Below are 27,538 nucleotides of genomic sequence, written 5' to 3' on the forward strand. Positions count from 1 at the left end.
GTCAACTTTTTTTAGAGGGAGTTATGATACTTTATATATATCTACACTTGGCCATCTATGGTACTACGTCTTCAATTATATTGCTTTGTAAGTTTCTAGAACATTATTCTGATTTTTTGTTTTTGAAGTATTTGTTATGATTGGTGTTTTTGTGGCTCGATACAAGCCATGGAAGTGGATGAATTCAATTCCCCACCTTAATTAGAAAGGTAGAACAAATTATTTATGAAATAAAGAGTAAGTTGTGTTGTTCAACACTGTAAAATGTATCGGGACCTTTTGATGAGATAAGACTTCATAATTAAAATTGCGCCTTAGCAATCTGTGTTGGAACCTAAATGGTGCTGGAACAGATTGTTGAAGAATAGAAACTTATCGGAAATCACAGATTTAGTCCGCTTAAACGTGCACAACAGTTTGTTGGCTTATGTGTGATCAATACAAAATTCTTTGATTAAAACCACAAGTCATGTGCAGTATATGCACACATCATCTCGTCGGTTGTTAATTAGGCGCACGCCTAATTGTTCAAAAGCAAAGCAATCTGTGTTTTTGAACCCATTAATGAAGATATATATATATCGGTTGGAAATTTGCGCATAATGTTCAGTGCTCAAGTAATGCATACATAATTTATGCAAACTACCCACAAGCAAAGGAGGTTAATTAATTACTATCTGGCTTTTACTAATTATACATGGATTAGTTCCGAAAAAAGTTGAGGTTCTACCATAAATGCAAGGTCTCGTATAGCTACTTTGATATTATAAAGAAAGTTGAGATTCCACCATAAAATCAATTGGCAATATGGAAAGTAATGAAACTCCTTATACGCAAATATAATGTCTCTCCTTCATTAATGTGAGATTCATTCTCATCCATATATATGTATTTAAAAATGCATCTGAAATTCTAGGTGATCGTAATCTGTTTATAATTGGTACCTGGTTTTGTAACTTGGCAGCTGACAAAGTCCTTTTTCATTGGTGGGGGGCCAACTCCCCAGAAGTCGTCAAAGAGTCCTTTAATCATACCCAGGCATAAAAACAGAAACTGAGGTCATCTTCAACCAAGGGCCAGATTTGTTTTAGTTATCTGGTCTTCCAAGAAATTAATATTTTAATGAACAGTACAAGACCATATTTGTTTCTATCTCCAACTGAGGGCCAAAAGGCCATAGGGCTCATTTAAGCAATGTCACAAAAAACTGTCTCCAACCAAGAGCTAAAGGGCCATAAGGCCAAACATAATTTATTATTTAAATTTAATGTTGTTTCATGTTACTTAATTTAATTTAATATTGTATAATGACTTAGGAAGTTATAGGAAACAAATAAAATTTAAAAATAAATAAATAAACAATTAAAAAAAAATAAATAATGGCTAGTTGATGTCAGCTAGCCATTATATTCAAAATTTTCTAGCTATTTGTGTCGGTTATAACCGACACCATTTCCTTTATTTTTGTCGGTTATAACCGATAGCAAAACCGACACTACTTCAAAAATTTCCAGTCAACCCGGGGCTGGCTGCATGTGGCTAGCCCTTTCGCCTTTTGGCCCTTTCAGATTCTATGGGGCCCACGAGCCCTCTGGCCTATCCCTCGGTTGAAGACGATTTTTGGGTTATTTTCGGCCCTCTGGACCCTTCAATTGGAGATGGCCGTAATACAGTAAAAACTGTACAATATAATGGGGAAAGATAAATGGAGCTAGTTAGAAATTAACTGCAGATAATATGGGATTTGGAATTGGAGTTGTTCACACTCAAATCTTGAGGCCGCATTTTCCCAAAATATATAAAATGTTAAGTTTCCAGTCTTCTGTCATGACTCACGATCTCATAAAAATAAAATTAAAAAAAAAAAAAAAACAATGAATTGGATAGACGACATTAAGTTTCATGAGGTACTTAGGCCATCTCCAAGATATTAATATTTTATTGAACAGTACATGGTCGTATTTGACTCCATCTCAAACCAATGGCCAAAGGGCCATAGGGCTCGTTTTAGCTCTGTCACAAAAAACCGTCTCCAACCGAGAGCCAAATGGCCAAACATAATTTATTATTTAAATTTAAAAACTACAACAACTTAAATTCAAAAACTACAACTTATATTTAAAAACTGCTTAAATTTAAAAATGACAAATTAAATTTAAAAACTACAAATTAAATTTAAAAACTACAAATAAAATTTAAAAACAGCATTAACTTGAATTTAAAAACTACAACAATATGATAGTGGAGGATGAAGGAGATGGGTATATTGATGGAGAGTCCGATGACGACCAAGAAGATCCAAATAGGTCAAGAAAGACTCGTGCAAAAATATATGATGGACCTAATTTGCCTTTCAATCCAAGAACTGGTAGTATCTCTATAAATGAGTACATGAGGTGCTATAGAATGATACGTTTTCGTGCCACAAACAAGTACGTACAATAGGATCTTGTTGCACATCTTTGAGCCAAAAGAAGCATGGAGTAGGCGTTTAAGTTTTATGTTGTTAAATGTTTTTAAAAATGTTGTTTAAGTTTCATGTTGTTAAATGTTTTTTTTATGTTGTATAATTTGTATGTTGGTTAATGTTATTTAATTTTGTTTCATATTGTTTAATGTTGTTTCATGTTACTTAATTTAATTAATTTTGTATAATGGCTTAGAAAGTTATAGGAAAAAAATATAATTTAAAAAAAATATGAAACAAATTTTGTATAATAGACGTTATAGGAAAAAAATTAATTTAAAAAAAATATATGAAACAAATTTTGTGAAATAGAAGTTATAGGAGAAAAATAGAATTTAAAATAAAATAAAACAAATTTTGTGAAATAGAAGTTATAGGAAAAATTGGAATTTAAAAAAAAATATGAAACAAATTTTGTAAAATAAAAGTTATAGGAAAAAAAAAATAGAATTAAAAAAAATATGAAAAATAGAAGTTATAGGAAAAATTTTGTAAAAAAAAAAAAAATTCAAATGCAACGACTAGCTGACGTCAGCTAGCCGTTGCATTTGAATTTTTTTTCTTAAGCATTCCTATCGGTTATAACCGACAGGAATACGTTTATATTATTTAATATAAATGTATTCCTGTTAGTTATAACCTACAGGAAAGATGATTTTTCTGGCCAGCCCCTGGCTGGCTGGTTGGCTGCATGCAGCCAACCTTTTAACCCTCCAGCCCTCTCCGATTCCGTGGGGCCCTCTCAGATTCCACAACCCTCTGGCCTAGCCCTTGGTTGGAGACGATTTTAGGATTATTTTCGGCCCTCTGGACCCTTCGGTTGGAGATGGCCTTACAGGCCAACATGTGTAGGGTTTTATACTAAAAGCCAACATTGTAGGGTTTTACATGAAATGTCCCGATGCAGTTAGTGAAAATCCCAATATGAATGACAATCAGTTGTATACCGAGATTACTCGGAAGGTTAGGTGACTCGGCTTACAAGTCATTGGACTCTCAAGGATACTTGGTGCCCTAATAAAGCAAAAATTATGGAGTCTTAATTATATGCAATCAATAAGGATCCTTATCAAGTAAACACAAAGATTTAGAATCATGATGGGACTCTAATTAATTGATTTAATAGAGTTTGGGTTGATATCCTTTCCAATAATAGGTCATATTGGATAGAAACCCTAGCTATAAAACTTAAAACATAGCAGTCCCCGCTTCCATACCAGTCGATTCTCACCAATACTACAACCCTATTTCGTTAGTAGAGATTATCAAGGGTACTGGAAGTAGAAGTCTACTTTAGTTTACATTCAGAATGGCCATGCCAACAGGTAAGGCTCTTTAACTGCATGATGCTTGTCGAGATATGTTTGATGTGTAGTCGTTTTAATTGAAACCTTCATATCATGTTGATCGATTCTGTGGCATTCTTACAGTTAGTAGTAAAATCATTCATTATATATTATATTTTAGTTTGCTCGGATTTGGTGTGAAACTTTCCATCATTTTTCTCTCTGTCTTAATGAAATTTAGGTTAGGAGACTTTATCTCTTCCAATCTGCGTTAATGGGTTAACCTACTTTCAGTTGGGCTTATGAAATAGAAGAGATAGAGGGCAAGTTGTGTTATTTATTGAGTGCATTTTTGTTCATCATCATTTAGTATGTTGTATATTCATCATCTAATTTATTACCATTAGATGAGTTTAAATTTTAAGATTTGTGTTTATCCACTATAGGAATCTTGAAATTCAAACTCATCTAATGATAATAAATATGATGATGAGAATACGCCACACTAAATGGTGTTGAGCAAAAAATATTTATAAGCAGATAACGTGTTCTGACGAATCATGATAAATGCACCCTTCAAGTGGTTGAAGTTATTAATGAACAAGAGAAAAAAGAAATATACAAACACAATGATACTGTCGGTGGGGAAAAGTAATTTGATTAATTTCCTTTTCATGATCCTATTTTAATTCGACTTAAAAGTATTTCTAAATGATATGTCAAAATGTCCAAATCAACAAAATGGTAAAAAAAAGACAAAAATAATATTTATTAACTAAGAAGCCAAATTTGATGTGGCATGACGTGAAGTGGTATCTCTTTCCCTTGCTATCAAGCTTCCAATTTTTCTAATTAATTATTAAATACTTTTATTAACTTTTTATGGTTTAAAGCATTGCCTTTTAATTTCTTTTTATGATTGATGCAATGTTTAAATATTTTTATACTTTTTAATTCATTACCTTTCGTGACCAATGCAAGGGCAGTAAATATGAGTAGCTTTTCAATATCAAAGTGTCATATAAGCTGTCAAATTTAAATTTCAGGTTTAAAATTTGACATCTTATTTAGAAATGGTCTAAAAACATATTTTTCAGAGACGTAAAGTGAGTAATACCATTACTTTATAATGAAAATATGTAAATTTGTGAATTTATTTATTTTTCTCTTTTTGACTGGTAGAATTCACTTTAAAAAGTTTCAAAAAAATGTAAATTTATTTTAATTATAATTTTTCAGCAGCCATTTAGTATTATAATCTAATGATAAATTTCTTTAATTGTAAAGAAGAAGTGTTAGATTGATTTTTGTCGAAAATGAATTCAAAATCAATTATTATGAATGACTTATTGTGTAACTTACTAATTCTCCTCGCTTCTTAAGTGTAAATATAATGTATTATAAAAATACATATTAGTTGCATTGGTTCAAGTGGCAGCCACTTAGCATGGGTTGACCTAGAAGAGGTAAATTTCAAACCAACCATCTTCCTCTTGTCCTCTCCATTCTAAATGTGGAAGGGAACATTTTAATCACCCAGCTTGTACTAATTTTCATAGGTTTTTGCAATGTGTGATTTTAACCCGGGATTGATTCGTGAGGCTCACTCTACATTGTTTTATAGCCATCCTGATTATCTATTTTTATGTCTAATTAAAGGCCTTAAGGATTGCTGTGCTTTATTTAAAAACTGTTTTTGCTGTATTTTAAGAATAACTAGCTGTAAAATAAAGCAATTGAACGTTTGATAAATTGTATTTTAAAAGTGTTGTGGGTTTGAAAAACAATGTAAATGAGTGATAAATTTTAATGTAAAAGTGATCTAATTGTATATAATAACAAAAATTGGACATGATAGTGTGAAGGATGATGACAACACCGATGGTGAGGTCAGTGGTTGTGATGGTGGTGGTGATGGTGCCAATAAAGAAGTGTGGTGGTTGGGCTGCAGATGTAACAATGGTGGTAGAGGAGGCGACAACAATGATGGTGGTGGTTGTGGTGGTGCAACAATGATGATAGTGGCAGTTGTAGTGGCGGGTATGATTGTGGTGGTGGTTGTAGCTGTAGTGGTGGTTGTGCGATTGTGGTGTTATGGTGGTGTCATCTTGGTAACAATGGTGGTGGTAATGGCAATGGTGGTGTAAGAGGTTAACGTATTACAAAAATTGAAACATTCATTAAAGACTCAACTCGGTTTTTTATTAAAGTAGCTTTTAAAAGCAAGCTACAGACTACTTTTAAAAGCTGTTGTCTGAAAATCATTGCTTTTAAAATAAGTAGTATATTTATTTTTAACAATTTTTTATTACTTAACTTTAAAGTGAAGCAGCTTTTGGTGAAAAAAATGCAATACTAAATTGAGCCTAACTTTGAAAAAAAAAAAATCACCTTAATATTATACTATTTATAACTTGTTTTATTCTTATCACTAAATTTTAGTATTTTTGCCAACGAGGGTTGGTTTAGTTGGTAAGGACGTGGTTGTGGAACTCCCAATCCAAGTTCGATCCTTGCTGCCAGCAGTTCTTGTCGGTGCGTGATCTGTAAATTTCTACATAAATTCATACCAGTGACATCTAGCACTTAAGTTTGAAGTGAAGCAACTTTTGGTGAAAAAATGCAATACCAAATTGAGCCTAACTTTGAAAAAAAAAAAAATCACCTTAATATTATACTATTTATAACTTGTTTTATTCTTATCACTAAATTTCAATATTTTTGCCAACGAGGGTTTGTTCAGTTGGTAAGGACATGCTTGTGGAACTCCCAATCCAAGTTCGATCCCTGCTGCCAGCAGTTCTTGTAGGTGCGGGATCTGTAAATTTCTACATAAATTCATACCAGTGACATCTGGTAGTTAAATACCACGCTTAAGTTCTTTTGGCTTTGAGATTATTGGTATGCCCTGTCACTGGTGATAAGAGTACCAATCTCTCCCAAAACTTTTTGTTACAAAAAAATAAAAAAAAATCCATATTTTTGCTTTTGATTTCTTCAATCACAATTAGATGTCTAAATCATTAATTTTCAAAGATGATCTATGGACTCCAACCTAAAAATGCATAATAGACTCACAAATAGTTACCATATTTTGCTAAAATTGAGAATCTTTCTTTTAAAACTGCCTATATATGCATAAATAATGAAGTTGGACCATATTTATTGATTACATTATTGAGCAACTCACCATATAAGTGGATACATCTATGTATGCAAGACCCACTTATGTATGAATAATATTGAGCATATTGACTAGTTACATTAGTAAATATGGTCCAAATATCTAGACTATGTATGGTTTATTTATGTTCTAAAATTAAATGGGCAACATAATATGACTTGTGAATGGGTACAAACCTTTGAGGAGTTGGCCACAAGAGAACTTCTAGCCCCTCCAGAAAATTCCAGGTAGTTGCAGACTTGGTTGTTATCTCCAAAAAATACACTATGAGCTCCTTTTTGGAATACTTGTACACTATATGCTCGTTTACGTTCTCAAATACAATATATAGTATAATTCTCATTTCATGAAATACATCAATAAAAGGGTTCGTTCGGAAATACATTTAAAATTACTAAAAATGCTTTTAGTGAAAACATTTTTGAGTTCCGAAAGCACTTAAATGCTTCTTGAAAGAAGCATCAGTTATGTGTTCTTCCACAAAGTACTTCAAGTGTTTTTCTAAGATTCACTTTAATTTTTACTAAAAATTGGTTCTAAAAACATTTTCACCAAAAACGTTTTTAGTAATTTTAAAAACATTCACAAACGAGCTCTAATTTTTCCTTAAAAAAACAACAAATTACACATAAAAAATAAAAATAAAACTTTCAAAAGTACTCATTGATCTAACTATACCTCTCCCGAAAACGTTGACCAAGGTTTTTGGAGGGTTGACCATCCACACATATTGCATTCACAACCTCCTCGAATCTGACAAAGCTCAAGTGTTCATCATTAATCCAGCTATACTTCTCCATGAAAGGATTCACTAGGGTTTCTGGGGGGTAACTTTCTATGCAATCTTTCCACACATTGGCATTCTCCATGTCCCTCCAAATGTCCCACACACAATTGTTGCACTCATAGCCAGCTCCAAAGCTCACCATAAGAATTTTCTCACCCTTTTTAAGCCTCTTCTTAGCCTCCATGTACCCCAAAACGTACCAAAGCCCTCCCGAAGATGTGTTTCCAAATCGGTGTAGCGCCATTCTCACAGGCTCGAGATCATAGTCGTTGAGCCCTAAGCTCCTTCCAACCCCATTGACAACTGCGGCTTCAGTAGGGGGTATGCAGAAGTGATCAAGCCCTGCCTTGAGATTCAAGCCAGCATTTCCGACTTTGTTTTGACGACGTGACACGATAACATAGCGCAGTAATTCTGTAAGCGATAACACTTTTTGCAGTAGGATTCGAAGGTTCATGGTAAGAGCTTTGGCTGCAACTTTGGCTATGCTTTTGCTGAGATTAAAACCGCGGAAACCATTGTTGTCTTCTACTTGCGTCGAGCAGCCATATCCTTCATCCATCGAGCCAAGATGCGTCCGCACGATGCATTGCAATTTCAAAAGCGATCGATGCTCAAGATGCTTTTTGTTTGTGAGGATCATAGAACACCCTCCCGAGCGATAGAGGCAATTAGCAAGCATCATAGGCTGAACTTTGCCTCGGTACCAATTTGGAGCAAGCGATTCTGTGCTCACAACGACGGCATTTACATTCTTGTACGTTTTGAACAGGTTCTGCACAAGATCAATGGCCACGAGGCTTCCACTGCACCCCATTCCCGTGAGGTTGAACGCCTTGATGTCCGTCTTCATCTTGTAACGGTTTATGATCCTAGCCGTCAGAGAAGGCGCGGGAGAGAACAACGACACGTTGACAACAAGTATATCGATATTCGAAGTTGAAATTCCTGCTTTGTCGAATAGCTTGTCGAGCGTGCCAAACATTATGTCGTCCATCTCCCACAGTGAGTCTTTCAAACTAGGACAGTCCTCGCGGCCAGCGATGACATTTCTTGGACCGTAAGTTTCCTCTCCGAGGCCTGAGTTAACGATGGTTTTGAGGAGAAATCTGTATTCTTCTAGCCTCAGATTCGTGTTGCGGCGGATAATCTTGACGCAGGATTCGGTGTCCAGCTTCCGGTCGTCCGTGGCCTTGTAGCACTCATAGGCCAACAAGTGGCATTGTTGGTGCCTCCATTGAAGAACCAACTCGCAGAGGTAGATGAAAGCACAGACTAGAAGCAATAAACACATTGCTAACAAAAGCTCCATGGAGGCCGTAGAGATAGAATTTGAGAGATTTCTAATGTTTGGTAGTTCTACTTATGCTCACTGCTTTGTGGAGATTGTATACTAAAACTGTTAACTAATTGTTTTTGTTATGACATAAATTCTTATATGTTGCCATTTTAAGACAAGGTTTTAATGATGGTTTCGTTCAAATTTTACATGTTGATTACGTGATCAATTATTATGATAATTGCTTTGTAACTTAATTGTGATCAAATTCCACATCCGTCATTCACCATGTTTTGTTTATAATCGTTTCACTATGTTTTATTTTCTTTAACATTTTTTTAAGATCATTTTTAGAAAAATTCATTCAGCTTGGAGATCAATTAGCTGTTTAGGTGCGTCGAAAATATTGATGTTTATGATAACAAATAACATTATCATGGTAAACCATAAGTTTCTTTATTACATGTGGATGACTAAATGTAAATGGTCTACAAATAAATAAATTAAATCTAGGAAATATTTTTAGATGATAAAGGATATGAAAGATTTTAATTGTGACTTTCATACAGTAAAATGATGTCATGTTAGAGAAATATTATAACAACATTGTATTGCATGCAATAATTTCCTATGATGAATAGCTTTATTGTGAGCTAAAAGCTAGAACCATAATTCCTTCTTGACTCGATCTTAAATTGAATTGTGAACTTCTCAGCTAGAGTTGCGAAACTAACGACTCCATTAGATCCAGGCTATGATTACGAGTGAAGGAAGAAATTTATGAGTCGCAGTGGTAGTAGTAGCAGTAAAAGCCTGTAAGCCAAGAAAACACCACACACTGAACCAATGGACCAGCCCCTCCGTTTATATCATCCTACCCTAAAGTGCTGGCCTCCTTTTAGGCATTTTCCCTTCTGTTTTGGACCCTTGGTTTTTATTTTTATTTTTTATTTTTTTCAAATGTTGAGTCACTTAAACTTTTAATTTGTGTCAATTATTAACCCCTGAATGTATAATGCCCTAAGTGTATTGAACAGAGATATGTAACCAGAAATGAAGAAAGAGAAGAAGTCGAGAGATTTTGTATTTCACAGAGTAGAGAAAGTAGTGTTTTTCAGAATACCAAACATCCCTACAATATCATCTATTTATACTAGCTAAATATCACATTACACAATGACTCTATTACCCTTTTCTAACAACTCCATTCTAACTAACTCAAACTAAGTAACTAACCAATGACACACTGCCATATGTCAACATGACTATGGTTATTATCAACATTTTCGATCTTTTGTTTTGTCAAATGTAGAAGTTTTTTTCTTTATTTTTTCACAAAAGAAACTAAATTGTAACTAGCCAAACAACTTAACCCACATATGTGTACAACATAAAATTTAAAGTCGTACATGTTTGAGTTTGAACTCCTCTTCATTTTTCTCATAACTCAATTATGATAATTTCAACTGTTATTCATTTTCCTATGAACCTGTCACTTAGTATTATCCTATAATGATTTTTTTTCCTACTTATAAGTGAGAAATTTTAAGTCCAATTATCGCTTATGACGAATTCAACCCTAAATTGTTATGATAGACCTATTTTGTGGCTTCAACCCATATGGAGAAAAAGGCTTACCATTTCGATTATATTAGAACTGATTGCAATTGTGGTTACTTTATTTAACGTATTATTATTTTCAAAAAAAAAAAAAAAAAAAAAAAAAGCAGCTCGTGGGCATTGATTGCACGTGATGGAATTAAACGAAACTTGTGACATGATATATAGATGGGGCCATATTGGCACAAATTAAAATTTTAGAAGCTAAAATTCAAATTTCAAGTTTGGAGGGCAAAATGGTACAAGCAACAAAGTTTAGAGGCATTGTTTAACGACTTGTCGTCACATACAGGGGGCCGAGAGATTCCAATTTCAGGTACAGGAAAAGACGGACATGGCTTCGCTACCGTACGCCGACGTGGATTTCAGCCTGAGATCAATGGCCGGTCGGGCCGAGGGCTTTGGCCGGTTCGCCATCGGAGGCCTCAACGGGCCGGTCTATTTCGTCACCACGTTGGCAGGTTCTTTTATGATTCTTATCAGTTTTTAATTTTTGCCCAATTTTTGTTTTAATCATTTATGTCAATTAGATGCTTGGGAATCATGGTGGGGTTTTGTTTCTGAACAAAATTGAATACGGGGTCAGAAGAAATGAGAGAATTTGCAGACCGCAGATGTGAGTTAGGCTAGTTGATTAGGACGGTCCACCCACCGAGCACGAATTTCGAATCGCCCTTGCCTATTGGACTAGTTTTGGATATTCTTTTTTCTTGTAAAAAAAAGATAAAAAAAAAAAAAAAAAGGACTGAAATTTTGAGAGCAATACTAGCACTTTTTAGCTGTTATTGCTTCAAGAAGATGGAACAAAATGAAACAATTTTTGCAAGTTAGATGCCCATTTGGTGCAAGGATCTGTAATCAAGTAGCATATGGCTGGATGAGGGACCAGATAGGCTGGATTCCATACTCCTAAGTAATGCATCTGTTTTTTTGCTTCTTACTATTAGGTTTCGTTTGGGGCGGCTTATGTAGGAAGCAATTATGTTCATAAGCGCTTTTGTAGAAGTATATTTTTATTTTAAAATTTTGAATTTTTATGGAAGTGCTTCTTGAAGAAACATCTAACAGTCGCTTCTCCATAAGGGCTTCTATGACCTAGAAACACTTCAATTTTTTTTGTAAAATGCAGTTGGAAGTGTTTTTGGTTGTTGGAACATGCTTATAGCCCTTAAAAAAGCAGTCTCAAAAATACCTCAATCTTTCAGAATACTTATCAAAAACTAAAAAGTGGAATGTACATTTATAAACAGCTTATTTTGGATTTTGAATTTTGATTAATGGAAAAAATAAGATTTGGAATTGGCTCTGTGGAATTGCACAATATCAATATGACATTTTTGAGGAAACGGGTTGAGGGTGGAAAAAAAAGAAGATAGATTTTGACATTTTTGCTTTGTTTCCTTACTGGATGGAATGTTTTCCATATTGCATCGATGAGTGGAATGTATGTTTTGGTGTTTAGATGATGGTCCAGGCTCACTTCGTGAAGGATGCCGAAAACAAGAACCACTCTGGATTGTCTTTGAGGTTTCTGGCACCATTCACCTTTCATCTTACTTGAGCGTGTCGTCTTATAAGACAATTGATGGACGAGGTCAGAGGATAAAGCTCACAGGAAAGGGACTTAGGCTGAAGGAATGTGAGCATATAATTGTATGCAACCTCGAGTTTGAAGGTGGTAGAGGACATGATGTTGATGGCATTCAGATTAAACCGAATTCTAGGCACATATGGATAGACCGATGCAGCCTTCGTGATTATGATGATGGACTCATAGATATCACCAGACAAAGTACAGACATAACTATCTCTAGGTGGGTTTAAACTTATGCCCTAGATTACGATATAAATTTGGATACTGATATAACCTATCTGATGGTTTCTCCTTCCCTTGGAACCAGATGTTACTTTGCACAACATGACAAGACGATGCTTATTGGAGCAGACCCCTCGCATGTTGGTGACAGATGCATTCGGGTGACAATCCATCATTGTTTTTTTGATGGAACAAGGCAAAGACAACCTCGTCTTAGATTTGGGAAAGTTCATCTTTACAACAATTACACTCGAAACTGGGGTATATATGCTGTTTGCGCCAGCGTAGAATCCCAGGTTAATGAAACTTCTTATAACTATCTCCTTGATCTTTAGAATCTTTCTGAACTGCATTATCTAATTAAGTTGTTTATATCAGATATACTCTCAATGCAACATTTATGAAGCAGGAAATAAGAAAAAGACTTTCGAATATTATACAGAAAAGGTACATGACCATCTCTCGCTCATTTTTTGATAGTTTGATGTGAACGTGAAGAACGTAGTTTCATTATATCCATAGTAGCATTATATTCTGAGGCAGGGTACAGTGACAAAAAAGTCGTATGAAACTTTTTAATTTCGTATCATCTGGTATTTATTTACACTGAAAGGAATATAAGCTATTTGTACAACTTACATCCCATTTCTGTGAAGACATTCTTTCTCAAATGTATATAATCTTCCCATAGGCAGCAGACAGAGAAATGGCAAAGTCCGGCTTCATAATATCCGAGGGTGATCTATTCCTCAATGGAGCTCAACCATGCACATTGACAGGGTTCAGTGAAGAATGCCTGTTCCATCCAAGTGAATTTTATCCACATTGGACTATGGAAGCAGCCTCAGATTCTCTTAAAGCCATTCTCCAAATTCTTACTGGCTGGCAATCCATTCATCGGCCAGCGGAGCAGGCGGTAACTGTATAATTTTATTTTATCACTACGTCTGTAACAGGATTTTATAGGTTCTATCACAGAATAGTCTTTGATTTTATTTTTTTTAATAAACTCCATCAGATTTGCTATCTGCCCTTGTAATACTTACGAGTTTACAGACAGAACCTATCAATTATGATAAGCACTCCATAAGACACATGCCATGTTTACAATGCTTGTTCTCATGTATGTATATATGGATCCTGTAGATAAAGATGTATTTCCAGAATAATTATTTCACGTTAAATGTGCATAGAGAAAAGAATTCAACTAGATTGGCCGGCCGGCTCAGACGCAGTTGAGTTTATTTGATATGGGATTTAACACCTTTATATTTTGCAATTGTTTGACTTTGTGTTAACATGACCTAAGCAGTTTTATTTTTATATTTTCTATTTGGAAATGTTAAGCATTCAAACATATACATCTTTACATATGATCATTTGGTTTGAATTTAAAATTTTCGTAAACTTCCAAATTGATCTGAAGGGGCGTGGTGGGAAATAGTGAATCTGAAGGGATATAAATGCAAATGATGTCATTCATTTCTTTCATAATTGACTAGATGGTTCTCTAGATCTTGGTTATAGAAATAACTTGAAGCTTGAGAAAATTGGCAGTTCTTATTCTCTCTGTGTTTCCTGTATTAGTTATCAAAATGGTACAGTTTGTTTTGTAATAGAATTGCATCTAGATGCCGAGGCATCTTTGTGAAGCCAACAGTGACGATGAAGTTGTGGAACTAACTGAGGTGGAAGCCCCGTTGAACAAGTCCGACAAGTAATTCCCCAAGTCATCTGGTGAATATCTTACCAACAGCTCCAAATTTCTCTCCCCACTCTGCATGACCAAGTATGTGTCATAAAATTCTTGATATATTGGTACTAGTTTCTGCTCAATTGACACCTTTACGTCATCCCTCAATTTCCTGTCCTCTACAATCCATGATGTCTGTTTCCTGTATGCCTCTTCAAACGCTGCGTTGAACCTTTTAAAGCATTCCTTTGCCATTTCCGGAGATGTTTCTGATGACTTCTCTGGTAATGATGATAACACCTTTGTCCAGGCTGTGGATTCGTAGTTTGAAGCGTACAGTTTAACCTTCTTCATGTGTTCAGCGACCCAATCTTCACCTAGGAGGAGTTTCAGATTCGGTGTTTGCTGCACCTTCTCAACAATGAATTGAAGATTGTTGGCAAGGAAGAGATATGACAGGGACGCATCTTTATAAATCTCAGCTTTCATGTCGAGCTTGCACATAAGGACTAGAATGAGCCAAGCTAGGTGGACTGTCACTGCTGGTGTTGAACCGTCATCTGCCATTGGGCTCTTGAAGTGAGATACTTGATTCTTCGGTGGTGGATAGTCAGCTAGGATATCAGAGAGAGCTCCATGGTGGTCTGCTAATGAAGATACCAAATTCATCACTGATTGTGTCAACGGGTGAATCCTGCCGCCAGAGGCTAGAAATTTTGATGAATCCTTTTGAATGGTTGATTCAAAGACAGAAAGACTAGACTGGACAGAATCTGAAAGTTTGAGCCATGATGCGAGAGCTTGTAGTTTTATTGCTTGGGTTGATGCAGAGGTAAATATTGATTCAATTTCTGGCCAAAGATCGGAGAATACTTCGTAGAGTTCCAGTTGCCAGAAAATTCTTTCCCGGCACTTCTTGTTCTTCACTATGAGTTCCGGAAATCTGAATAGGGTGGTTGCTCCTTCTTTTGTTATCTCATAGAAGCATGAGTCTGCGATTGTCTCAGATGCTGAAAACACATGATCACAGAGAACTTTTTCTCCATGAAATAGTGCTTTCACAGCAATCTTTGCAGCATCCATCCAATTCATGATTATGTTTTCTAGTCCTTCCGAATCCATTTTATGGATTTGAGAAGACTTGAACTGTTGGATTCCAAGGCGATACAATCCCTCATCTACCATTGACTTTCGGATAACTTTGTATATCTTCACACACTCATGACCATAGCCGGAACTGATCATACAATCAGCTATGGACTTCAGATCCACCATGGCGAGAGCCGAGACCCTCTCCACCTCAGTGATCGACTCACCAACAATTTCCAACTCTTCTTCTGATCCACCCTCGTCTTCACCATTAAATGTCCATGATCTGCTTGAGGTTCGACTTGAAACTGATTCGGGGTCAAGGTGACGCCGGTTTGCAGACAATATCTCATAAAACTCCCTTTCAAGCCTTTTCATAGCTGTTTGCATTAGGTTTTGAGCAAGCACGAGCTTGCTGGATGGAGTGCTTTCATGAACCAAAACATGCATAGCACTACGCAAGTCCTTTACGGATTTGAGAAGCTGTTTGGCCTCTTTTCTGCTGCTCTGGAAGATGGAAGTGAGTTTGGTGTATGAGGAGGAGTTTGGATCCCATTTCGTGATGATGGATTCAGCTGTTTCGATGTTTTCTTCCATCATCGAAAGAGACAAGGTCGGGGAAGGTTTTGGACTGGTGGAAGTGCTTGAAGGTGTGTAAGAAGAAGAATGGTTTTTGACATGCGAGAAGGAAAAGAGGCATGACTTTCCTTTCCTTGGTGTGAATGTAGGATTACCACTCTTCAGGTACTCGGAGAGCATCATTGAGCCGGGAATGGCGTCGAACTCTTAAAAATGGAGAGAGAGAGAGAGAGAGAGGAAGTTGATTTTATGGTTGTGGTTTTTGGTTCTGGAAGGGTTTTATAGAGTGGGGCCGTTCGGTTTCCGGTTGAGGGAGGTGGATTTGCTTATTTGCTTGGAACCTTACTCTTTGACCGACTCTGGATCTGATTTTTCAATATAATTAATCAAGCAATTTTTGCGTCGTATTTTTAGTTTTTTATTTTTATTTTTAAATATATCATATTCAATGAATCATATGGTCAAGATGCATACATTGCGATGCTACATTCTTCTAGTTAGTCAAATTTAAATCCCTTCGTTTATATCCAAATATGTAGAGATTTCGCTTTCCGTCGAATAATCTGATTTAGTAGTCGTCAAACAGTGAATTTGAATTGCTGATTGAGTGATATTTTATACGAGCGGTCGTCTGATAAGCAATTTGAACTAGTAACTGGCTTGCTCCAAAATGCAACTGATCAATATTGTTAATTTTAGATGAAGGTGAAGTTGTGGTCCTTTTGGAAGACAACATAGCTAGGGTTGGTTCCACAATAACCGGGAAGCAACCTGGAAAGACCGGGGTTTGATTAGTTAAAACCGTTTTTCAAGTTTCCAGGTTTTCCAAACAAGAACCAAACAAATGACTGACTTGATAAACTAGTCTCTACTTCTAATGTCATCATTCTTCACACGACTCATAAATGGACGCTTCTATAAAGATCCCTTGCTCACCTAAATGTTTAGATAAATGTTAAAATGGATGATCTGTGTAGGTATTGGTGTGACTGTTAATCGTTTAATATACGTGAATTCCACACGTGTGTGACTGTTAATTGCTTAATGTACGTGAATTTCACACGCATTTGCTTAAGAGTCTGTTAACCAACACTCTCTCATAGAAGTGAATTTTTTTTTTTTTTAATAAACGATATTATCTATACTAAGGGGAGGGGGTGGGTTTAGCCTCATAATAAGCTAGCAATAATGTGGTTCAAACCCGCATTTGGCGAGAATCGAACCTAAGACCTATTCATTACAAATAAAAAGAAATACAACAAGATCGTAATATTAAATTGCCATAGAATTGGATTCTTAAAATAAGAAAATAAAAAATACTTATTTGAAATATATTCCCAAAGACGGTCTTCTTAACCAAAAAAATGTTCTCCGCTATTGTGACAAGTTCTCAATTGCGTAGATAGGTAAGCTTATCAATTATTGATGGTGATGGTGAAAGGCGAATTAGAATTTGTCAAAGGTATGCACCCATAAATCAAATAATTATTATTTTGTGCACCTATATTTGACTTGCATGCATGATCTCTGATCAACGGCTGAGTATATGAGAGAGAACCAGTCCCTGGGCTGCCACCATTGTTAATTAAACTTCGTTAATAATTAAGCAATAATGTTTACCAAAACTGGCAATGGGGTTGATAAGATAGAGGATATCATCAGCGTGGATTGGAGAGCGAGTTAGCTATCCACGTACAAATGCACGTGTAATAGTATGAATTAACGATAAGATTGATTTTTCATAAATTTAGATAAATATAATTAAATAAATATAAGTATCTGTGTTATCACACAAATTAGATTAATAACATTATGTGATGTTATTGACGATAATCATAACAAAACTTCTCCTTCTCGTTACCATTTTCTGCTTAAGCATCTGATACATGTATTAATTTGCACCACTACTCTCATTCAATTATATTCTATAATTCTATAACAAGACTATTAAAGAAACTTACATCTAACGAGTTTATCGTCATATGACGTTTTGGTCTAATAATGCATTATTATGTATAAGTTATTTTCAAATTATAGACCTAATTCCTCTGTACCGAAATAAGACTATAGACCTACGTGGATTGACTCCCAGGCAGGCAGGCAGATTGCATATATTTTAGATGTGCAAATCTCGAATAACGAACCTGTCACCATATACAAGTATATTGTCTTCTCAAATAAACCAAATAAGGGAGTTCATGAAGATCTCCTCGTTAGATTCATTCCTTGCAACTTCCAAGTCCTTGTTCTACCACTAGCTATCCACTCGTTTCTCTTTTATTCAACTACTATCGTCTATAAGATTTGAATTCATCATGTCCTCTAATATAATTTAGTGGAAACTGAATTTCGCTAGTCTAAATTTGATCTGCAAAACCCAATTAGTTGGAAGTAAGTATTAATTATTCACTAATTTTATAGACACATGCTGAAGTGATTGGTGACAAAAATAACTAATGGTGCAACTCAGATTCTATAGTTCGAGCATCACAGCGATTAAGTTTTAATATAGTTCACGGATCATTACTACATTCAAACATGAAAAGACCAAGTAGGTCCTAATTATCCTTGATTAAGGTAAGTAATTAGAGAATGAGAGAGAATGAGACAGTTTTAAATTGGATCATGGTTCCAACCAAGCATGCAAATTAACTCACAAAATTTACTGGGTCGCAACAACGACTAATTCAAATACTAATCAGAAGTACATATTTTAATAACATCTTTAAGTAAGTGAACGGAATGACAAGAAAAAAATGACGAAGAATGAGACTAAAATAAAAACAAATAAAACTCTATTTTTCCAGGAAGCAACCCGGAAAGAGTGGGGATTGATTGTTAAAACCGTTTTTCCAGTTTCCAGGTCTTCCAAACAAGAACCAAACTAATGACTGACTTGATAAACTAGGGTTTACTTCTAATGTCATCATTCTTCACAAGACTCACAAATGGACGCTTCTAAAGTGATTCCTTGCTCACCAAAATGTTAAGATAAATGTTAAAAATGGCTGACCTATGTAAGTATACGTGCAAGCCACTAGGGCTAGCCTAGTGGTGAGGGTGTGGGTAAAGGGGTGGGGTAGTATAGGTCCTAGGTTCGATGAAAAGGGAGGGTAAAGGGGTGGGGTAGAAAAAAAATTATGTAAGTATACGTGCGACTGTTAATTGTTTAATACTTGTAAAGTCTACATGTATTTACAACAAACAGCTACAACTGAGGAAATCCTCCTCATGTGAGTTCTTCGGCTGTGCAAATTTCTTAAAATTTCTTAAAGTAAGAAAATAACACTTATTTGAAATATTTTCCCAAAGACGATGCAGTTAACCACAAAATGTTCTTCACTATTATGACAAGTTCTCGATTACGTAGGTAAGTAAGCTTGTCAATTATCGATGATGAAACGCTAATTAGAATTTGTCAAAGATAAGCACCTATAAATCAAACAATAATAGTAGTTATTGTGTGTAGCTGTGTTTGACTTGCATGCATGATTCACTGATCAACGGCTGAACGAGCGAGAAGAGAGTCCCAGTCTCTCGGTTGCCTCCATTGTTAAACTTCATTAATAATTAAGCAGTAATGTTTACCAATATTGGCAATGGGGTTGATCGGATATGAAATATCATCAGTGCACTAAAGAGTAAGTTAGCTCTCCAGGTAGGAATGCATGTGTTATATATAGTATGAATTAGCCATAAGATTAATAATTCATGAATTTAAATATACGGATCATAAACGAATTAGATTAATAATACAACGCGAGGTTGTTGACGGTAATCATAAAGGAAAACTTCTCCATCTTGTTACCATTTTCTTCTTAAGCATCTGGTACGTGTATAATATTGCACCATTAATCTCATTCAGCTATATTCTATAATTCTATAACAAGACTAGTAGAGAGAGACTTACATCTAATAGAGATTCATCGTCTTGACGTTATGATCTAATGATGCATTCCTCTGTACCGAAATAAGACTATAGACCTGTAGAATTATCAGAGAGACGGGCCGAAGACTCACTACCAACAACACCGATATTGTCCCCAACTTGGTAATTACCACATGTACAATCCGTCAGGTGTGAGATTTTATCACAAAATGCCTCAATATTAGTTGGAATGTGATAAGTCTCATTTTGCATGCATTTATATATTCCTTATTTGGCGTCTTTGTGATGTTTTTGGATTGAACTAGTTGCATTTTACATTATTTGGTGTTAGTGTGCAGTCAAGTGTGTATTTGGATCAAAGGGAAGGCAAATGAAGTAAAAACCATTCCTTTTGGTTGCTGAGCATTATTCCAAACGTGGAGAGGATTCGAGGGAGTTAAATTGAAGTCCAAATGAAGAACCTAGGAAACTTTTGACTGCTGGAATTTCAGGAAATGATGTGGAAGTGTTAAGTGGTGCAATTCGGCCATATTGGGTGATTCTAAACAAGGCAAAAACATTGAAGTCAGATTATGTGGTTCCAACACCAAAACATGCATTCACATGCATGATTCATAACCTGGCCGTGCACTCCCATGTGATTCCAAGTCAGATTATGCACTTCTAATACCAAAACATGCATTCACATGCATGATTCATAACCTGGCCGTGCACTCCCATGTGATTCCAAGTCAGATTATGCACTTCTAATACCAAAACATGCATTCACATGCATGATTCACAATCTGACCGTGCATTCCATTACCTTTCTCCATTTCATCTTTGCAGAAATCCACATGCATTTCAATTAAACAAACCACATACCTGCAGATCATGTCCACTCCTTGCAGCCATCATTTCAGAAATCCATTTCATCCCATCCTTCCATGTGATTCCAGCCCCCTTTGTCCATGCCGTGTGCTTTCTTCCCCTTTCCAGATTTGTACAAACAATTTCAAATGGCCAATTCACCTTTGCAGGTTCCACTCACTTGTTGAAGCAAGGGCACATGCTTCTTTTAATACATTAACACATACTTGCAGATCTTGTCCATGCCATGCGTCCACTACCTCAGAAACCCATCAATTCCAGCTCATTTTATGATATTCCATCTCACTTGTGCAGATTGAGATCCAATCTGAGTGTTTTGAGCCACATTCCTTTCTATAAAACAAGTCTCACTTCACACAACAATGGTTCGGCATTTTTTCTTCTTCACTCAGTCCATTACACACGCATAACTTCTCCCATTTCATTTCATTTTCTGTCCATTTCTGTCCCAAGGGCAGAAACCATTCAACCATAACCAATCTACCTTCATCCGCACCACATTTGGAAAACCAACACCGAAGGCACTCTTCAAGGAATTCAACATCAGTTTTGCTTCAAGGGTTTCTTCTTATTAATTCTATGTTCATTCATGTTTTATATTTTTATGTTAAATCTTTTGTAAACATGAATTGTAACTAATCCTCCTCTAGGGATTCGATGTAACCTTGCAAAGTTTGCCATGTAATTAAGTTAGAATGCTCAGTTTGTCCATCTATTTCTTGTTTCATTCTCTGATTTAATGGTGACTTAGTGTGTTGATTTTAATGTTTGATCATCATTTGAATTAATCACTAAGTTGTGTAGCCAAGATTAAAACACACATCATGCATAATCTTGGTAGATATTGGTTTTATGAAAGTTTCTTGTGCATTACATACTCTTGATTATGAACCAAAGTTGCACATCACAACTAGGTTCATGATTAGAGACATTTGATCAAATCCACACATCATATGGTTGATCATGTCCAAGTGAAACAAACTCAAGAAATAGGTAGATGAATGAGTACAAACTAACTTAACAAACATGGACTTGGTTTAGCAATGGTGAAACCGAATCCCTAGCTTCATCTCCATTGGTACTATCTCATTTTATTAGTTGTTGAGTCATTTATTTGTGTTTACTTCACTTTCTTATACTTTCAAGTTACAACAACAGATCTGCCTATTCTGTTTAGTTTGATTCATTTCATAGATTCCTTGCAAAACAAGTAATTACATAGGTCCAATTAGTCCCTGAGGATTCGACACCCTTGCTTGTGCCATTATACTAAATATATTCTAGCATTAGGAAGGAATAATACATCAACAAAAATGGCGCCGTTGCCGGGGACTGATTTCAGTCCCTTGTAATTGCTTGTTTGCTATTTAAAATTTGTTCATTTCATTGTTGTTTGCTAGTTTAACTTTGTTCTTTTCATTGTAGGTAGATTCTTGATTTTCATTCAAACTTGTGTTACTTTGTTTCAGGTAGTATATGTCAAATAGACTTGTTGAGTTAGGCCAAAGAATTGAACGGTTGAAGGGCCACACTTTGGACAACTTTGTGCCATCAAGTTCATCCATTATCCGTGAAGAAGAGGAAGGGAATTCACCTAGTTCAACAAGTAAAGAATCTGAGCAATTTAATTGGGAAGGAGAAGAGGAGATGGCGGGCAACGAAGATGAGCTTCGAGCTTTGGAGGACTTTGCTCAACCAATCATACCAAATTCACCTTCATGCATCTTGCTGCCCACAGAAGCTAGAAACTATGATCTCAAATCTTCACATTTCCATATGTTTCCTTCATTTTATGGCTTACCTAATGAAGACCCTTTAGCTCATATTAAAGAGTTTTACAATGTTGTGAGTGGTTTACCTTTGCAGGGAGTGAGTGAAGCAAATTTGAGGATGAGAGTGTTTCCTTACACCTTGAAAGATAAGGCCAAGAGTTGGTTGATGACTCTAACACCAGGTTCCCTCACTACATGGGATGCCATGGCTAAGAAGTTCTTGGAGAAGTTCTTTTCCACTCAAAAGACAGCCACATTAAGGGGACAAATCTTCAACTTCAAACAAGATGATGGAGAACCTTTCAATGAGTGTTGGGAGCGTTTTAAAGGCCTCTTGATACAATGTCCACACCATGGGTTACCTTTTCACTTACAAATGCAAATTTTCTATGATGGACTAACCCAAACTTGTCAGTCAACTGTTGATAATGCAGCAGGTGGAGCATTGAAGAAAAAGAATGCTCAAGAGTCATATAACATTTATGAGATGTTGGGGTCTAATGCTCAACACAAAGATTTAAGGGGTAAGAAAGTTGGAGTCTATGAAACAAGTTCTAATCATGAGCTTTTGTTGCAGATAGCTAACCTAGAAAGGAAGCTTGAATCTGTGCTCAACATGGTGCCAAAAGCAAATGAAGTGTGTGCCATTTGCAACATACCAAGCCATCCTACTCACCAATGTCCATCTAGGGAGGCTTACCCCGAGTATGTTCAAGAGCAAGTGAACCTCATGAATTCTTACAACCAAAGGCCAAGGAATGATGTGTATTCCAATACATATAACTCGAGTTGGAGAGATCATCCCAACCTTTCATGGAAGAACAACAATCAATTCCAAAGTTTCCAACCAAAACCTGCCACTACCCTTGAGGATACGGTTAAGTTGTTAGCCCAAAACACCTTGCAATTCCAACATTCCACAAATAACACTCTCCAACAACATTCGGCAGCCCTAACCAAAATGGAGACACAATTGGGGCAGATTGCAGATGCCTTGAACTAAAGAGAGGTTGGGAAGTTTCCAAGCCAACCCGTGATACTCCAAAGGAACCAAGAGCAAGCCAAAGCAATCACTACACTTAGAAGTGGTAAGGTTATTGATAATAGAGTTGGCAATGAAGTTACTAATGAATATGATCATGTGAATGCAGGTGTTACTCAAGGAGACAATGAGAAACCAAATGAGGAACCAAGCCATGCTACTTCCTCATTTGAAGCACCAAATCTTCACAAGGCCGAGAAACCATACACTCCACCAATACCATTCCCTGGAAGACTTGCCAAGAGCAAGCAGGATAAGTCATTTAAGGAGATTTTTGATATACTAAGCAAAGTGAATGTTAATTTACCTTTGCTTGATGTCATTAGGAACATGCCGACATATGGGAAGTTCTTCAAGGAGTTAAACAGCTACAAAAGGAAGTATGGACCACATGAGAAGGTTGTGGTGTCTGAGAATGTGAGTGCAGTTTTGCAAAGAAAACTTCCACCAAAGCTCAAGGATCCAGGAAGTTTCTCTATTAACATCACCATAGGGGACAAGAAAGTAGAGAAGGCAATGCTTGATTTGGGTGCTAGCATCAACTTAATGCCTTATTCAGTGTACCTTCAACTAGGTTTGGGAGATTTGAAAGCCACCACCATTTCATTACAACTTGCAGACAGATCCGTGAAATATCCAAGAGGTATAGTAGAAGATATTCTAGTTCAAGTTGATAAACTAATCTTGCCTGCAGATTTTGTAGTGTTGGACATGGAAGAAGCTCCTATACATGATCGTGAGTTGCCAATATTGCTTGGGAGACCTTTCATGGCCACGGCCAAGACCATCATTGATGTGCAAAATGGACTCCTCACTATGACAGTGTTAGGAGAGACAGTTCAATTCAAAGTGTTTGAATCTCTTTCTCATCCTTCTTCATCTCTTGATTGTTATGCCATTGATGTGCTTGATTCATTGGTATTCTCTAAGTTCTTGCAGGCACAATCGAATGAACCATTACAAACTGTTTTGAGTCAATCTCAAGATGAGTTTGATGAAGAAGATGCACTCATGGAAGAAGTAGCTGCCTTGGAAGCATTAGCATTGTATCCTTTGAATGTTTCACCTTTTTTAGAGCCTTTAGAACCATCAATGTACATCTAACTCCTTCCACTGTTAAGGCACCAAAACTTGAACTTAAACCACTTCCACCACATCTAAAATATGCATATCTAGCTGAATTTGAAACTCTTCCAATTATCATAGCTTCTGATCTCACCCCAAATGAAGAAGATAAACTAATTAGGGTGTTAAAAGAGTTCAAATCAGTTTTTGGTTGGTCTATTGCAGATATCAAGGGAATAAGCCCTACCATGTGCATGCATAGGATTCTTTTGGAGGAAGGGGCAAAGTCAACCCGTGAGCCACAAAGAAGACTCAATCCACACATGAAGGAGGTTGTTAGGAATGAGGTGTTGAAATTGTTAGATGTGGGGATCATATATCCCATTTCTGATAGCAAATGGGTGAGTGCTATTCAGGTGGTGCCTAAGAAGGTGGGAATCACTGTGATGAGGAATGAAAACAATGAGCTAGTGCCCACAAAGCCCACGGCTAGTTGGCGTGTTTGCACCGATTACAGGAAGTTGAATTCTAGCACTAGAAAAGATTACTTTCCTATGCCTTTCATAGATCAAATGCTAGAGAGATTGGCAGGTTACTCACACTATTGTTTTCTTGATGGTTACTCAGGTTACAATCAAATTGCAATTGCTCCGGAGGATCAAGAGAAAACAACCTTTACTTGCCCCTTTGGTACATTTGCATATAGGAGAATGCCTTTTGGACTTTGCAATGCTCCAGCAACATTCCAAAGATGCATGTTGGCCATCTTTTCTGACATGGTAGAAAGATTCATTGAGGTATTTATGGATGACTTCTCAGTGTTTGGTTCCTCTTTTGATGAATGTCTTAACCATCTCTCCTTAGTACTTCAAAGATGTCAGGAAACAAATTTGGTTCTCAATTGGGAAAAGTGCCAATTTATGGTGAAACAAGGAATTGTGTTAGGACATGTAATCTCTAGCAAAGGAATGGAGGTGGACAAAGCCAAAATTGACGTCATCACCAATATGGTAGCCCCCACCACTGTGAAGGGAGTAAGAAGTTTTTTGGGCCATGCGGGTTTTTATCGTCATTTCATTAAGAACTTTTCAATGATCACTCGTCCATTATGCAATCTGTTAGCTAAAGATGTTGTATTTCATTTTGATAAGGCTTGTATGGATGCATTCAATACTTTGAAATATGAACTAGTTGCATTTTACATTATTTGGTGTTAGTGTGCAGTCAAGTGTGTATTTGGATCAAAGGGAAGGCAAATGAAGTAAAAACCATTCCTTTTGGTTGCTGAGCATTATTCCAAACGTGGAGAGGATTCGAGGGAGTTAAATTGAAGTCCAAATGAAGAACCTAGGAAACTTTTGACTGCTGGAATTTCAGGAAATGATGTGGAAGTGTTAAGTGGTGCAATTCGGCCATATTGGGTGATTCTAAACAAGGCAAAAACATTGAAGTCAGATTATGTGGTTCCAACACCAAAACATGCATTCACATGCATGATTCATAACCTGGCCGTGCACTCCCATGTGATTCCAAGTCAGATTATGCACTTCTAATACCAAAACATGCATTCACATGCATGATTCATAACCTGGTCGTGCACTCCCATGTGATTCCAAGTCAGATTATGCACTTCTAATACCAAAACATGCATGATTCACAATCTGACCGTGCATTCCATTACCTTTCTCCATTTCATCTTTGCAGAAATCCACATGCATTTCAATTAAACAAACCACATACCTGCAGATCATGTCCACTCCTTGCAGCCATCATTTCAGAAATCCATTTCATCTCATCCTTCCATGTGATTCCAGCCCCCTTTGTCCATGCCGTGTGCTTTCTTCCCCTTTCCAGATTTGTACAAACAATTTCAAATGGCCAATTCACCTTTGCAGGTTCCACTCACTTGTTGAAGCAAGGGCACATGCTTCTTTTAATACATTAACACATACTTGCAGATCTTGTCCATGCCATGCGTCCACTACCTCAGAAACCCATCAATTCCAGCTCATTTTATGCTATTCCTTCTCACTTGTGCAGATTGAGATCCAATCTGAGTGTTTTGAGCCACATTCCTTTCTATAAAACAATTCTCACTTCACACAACAATGGTTCGGCATTTTTTCTTCTTCACTCAGTCCATTACACACGCATAACTTCTCCCATTTCATTTCATTTTCTGTCCATTTCTGTCCCAAGGGCAGAAACCATTCAACCATAACCAATCTACCTTCATCCGCACCACATTTGGAAAACCAACACCGAAGGCACTCTTCAAGGAATTCAACATCAGTTTTGCTTCAAGGGTTTCTTCTTATTAATTCTATGTTCATTCATGTTTTATATTTTTATGTTAAATCTTTTGTAAACATGAATTGTAACTAATCCTCATCTAGGGATTCGATGTAACCTTGCAAAGTTTGCCATGTAATTAAGTTAGAATGCTCAGTTTGTCCATCTATTTCTTGTTTCATTCTCTGATTTAATGGTGACTTAGTGTGTTGATTTTAATGTTTGATCATCATTTGAATTAATCACTAAGTTGTGTAGCCAAGATTAAAACACACATCATGCATAATCTTGGTAGATATTGGTTTTATGAAAGTTTCTTGTGCATTACATACTCTTGATTATGAACCAAAGTTGCACATCACAACTAGGTTCATGATTAGAGACATTTGATCAAATCCACACATCATATGGTTGATCATGTCCAAGTGAAACAAACTCAAGAAATAGGTAGATGAATGAGTACAAACTAACTTAACAAACATGGACTTGGTTTAGCAATGGTGAAACCGAATCCCTAGCTTCATCTCCATTGGTACTATCTCATTTTATTAGTTGTTGAGTCATTTATTTGTGTTTACTTCACTTTCTTATACTTTCAAGTTACAACAACAGATCTGCCTATTCTGTTTAGTTTGATTCATTTCATAGATTCCTTGCAAAACAAGTAATTACATAGGTCCAATTAGTCCCTGAGGATTCGACACCCTTGCTTGTGCCATTATACTAAATATATTCTAGCATTAGGAAGGAATAATACATCAACAGAATGAGGTTAGGATATTTAATTTTTTTTTTTTTTTAAGAGATA

General features: G+C 36.2%; 2 protein-coding genes, 1 non-coding gene and 1 pseudogene across 3 annotated transcripts; 1 reads left to right on the plus strand and 3 right to left on the minus strand.

Moving 5' to 3' along the window:
* Nucleotides 1-6,845: 6,845 nt before the first annotated feature.
* LOC137733303 (3-ketoacyl-CoA synthase 19 pseudogene) lies at nucleotides 6,846-9,144 on the minus strand (annotated as a pseudogene).
* A 1,703-nt stretch (nucleotides 9,145-10,847) lies between these two features.
* LOC137735420 (Pectin lyase-like superfamily protein) lies at nucleotides 10,848-16,207 on the plus strand. Its single transcript, XM_068474841.2, has 5 exons — nucleotides 10,848-11,084; nucleotides 12,086-12,437; nucleotides 12,525-12,735; nucleotides 12,818-12,886; nucleotides 13,131-16,207. The coding sequence occupies exons 1-5, from the start codon at nucleotides 10,958-10,960 to the stop codon at nucleotides 13,365-13,367; spliced, it is 996 nt and encodes a 331-aa protein (XP_068330942.1). The 5' UTR covers nucleotides 10,848-10,957; the 3' UTR covers nucleotides 13,368-16,207.
* On the minus strand, nucleotides 13,981-15,983 carry LOC137735418 (exocyst complex component EXO70H1). The gene has a single exon (XM_068474840.2). It carries the CDS (start codon nucleotides 15,981-15,983, stop codon nucleotides 14,067-14,069), a length of 1,917 nt encoding a protein of 638 aa, XP_068330941.1. The 3' UTR covers nucleotides 13,981-14,066.
* Nucleotides 16,208-22,580: 6,373 nt separating the features above from the next.
* On the minus strand, nucleotides 22,581-22,691 carry LOC137735807 (small nucleolar RNA R71). The gene has a single exon (XR_011068712.1). It is a non-coding gene; the product is annotated as a small nucleolar RNA R71 (small nucleolar RNA).
* Nucleotides 22,692-27,538: the final 4,847 nt, after the last annotated feature.

This window comes from Pyrus communis, chromosome 7 (genome assembly GCF_041283825.1).
Source record: "Pyrus communis isolate YQ-2024b chromosome 7, ASM4128382v1, whole genome shotgun sequence".
In the NCBI taxonomy this organism is placed as follows: domain Eukaryota; kingdom Viridiplantae; phylum Streptophyta; class Magnoliopsida; order Rosales; family Rosaceae; genus Pyrus; species Pyrus communis.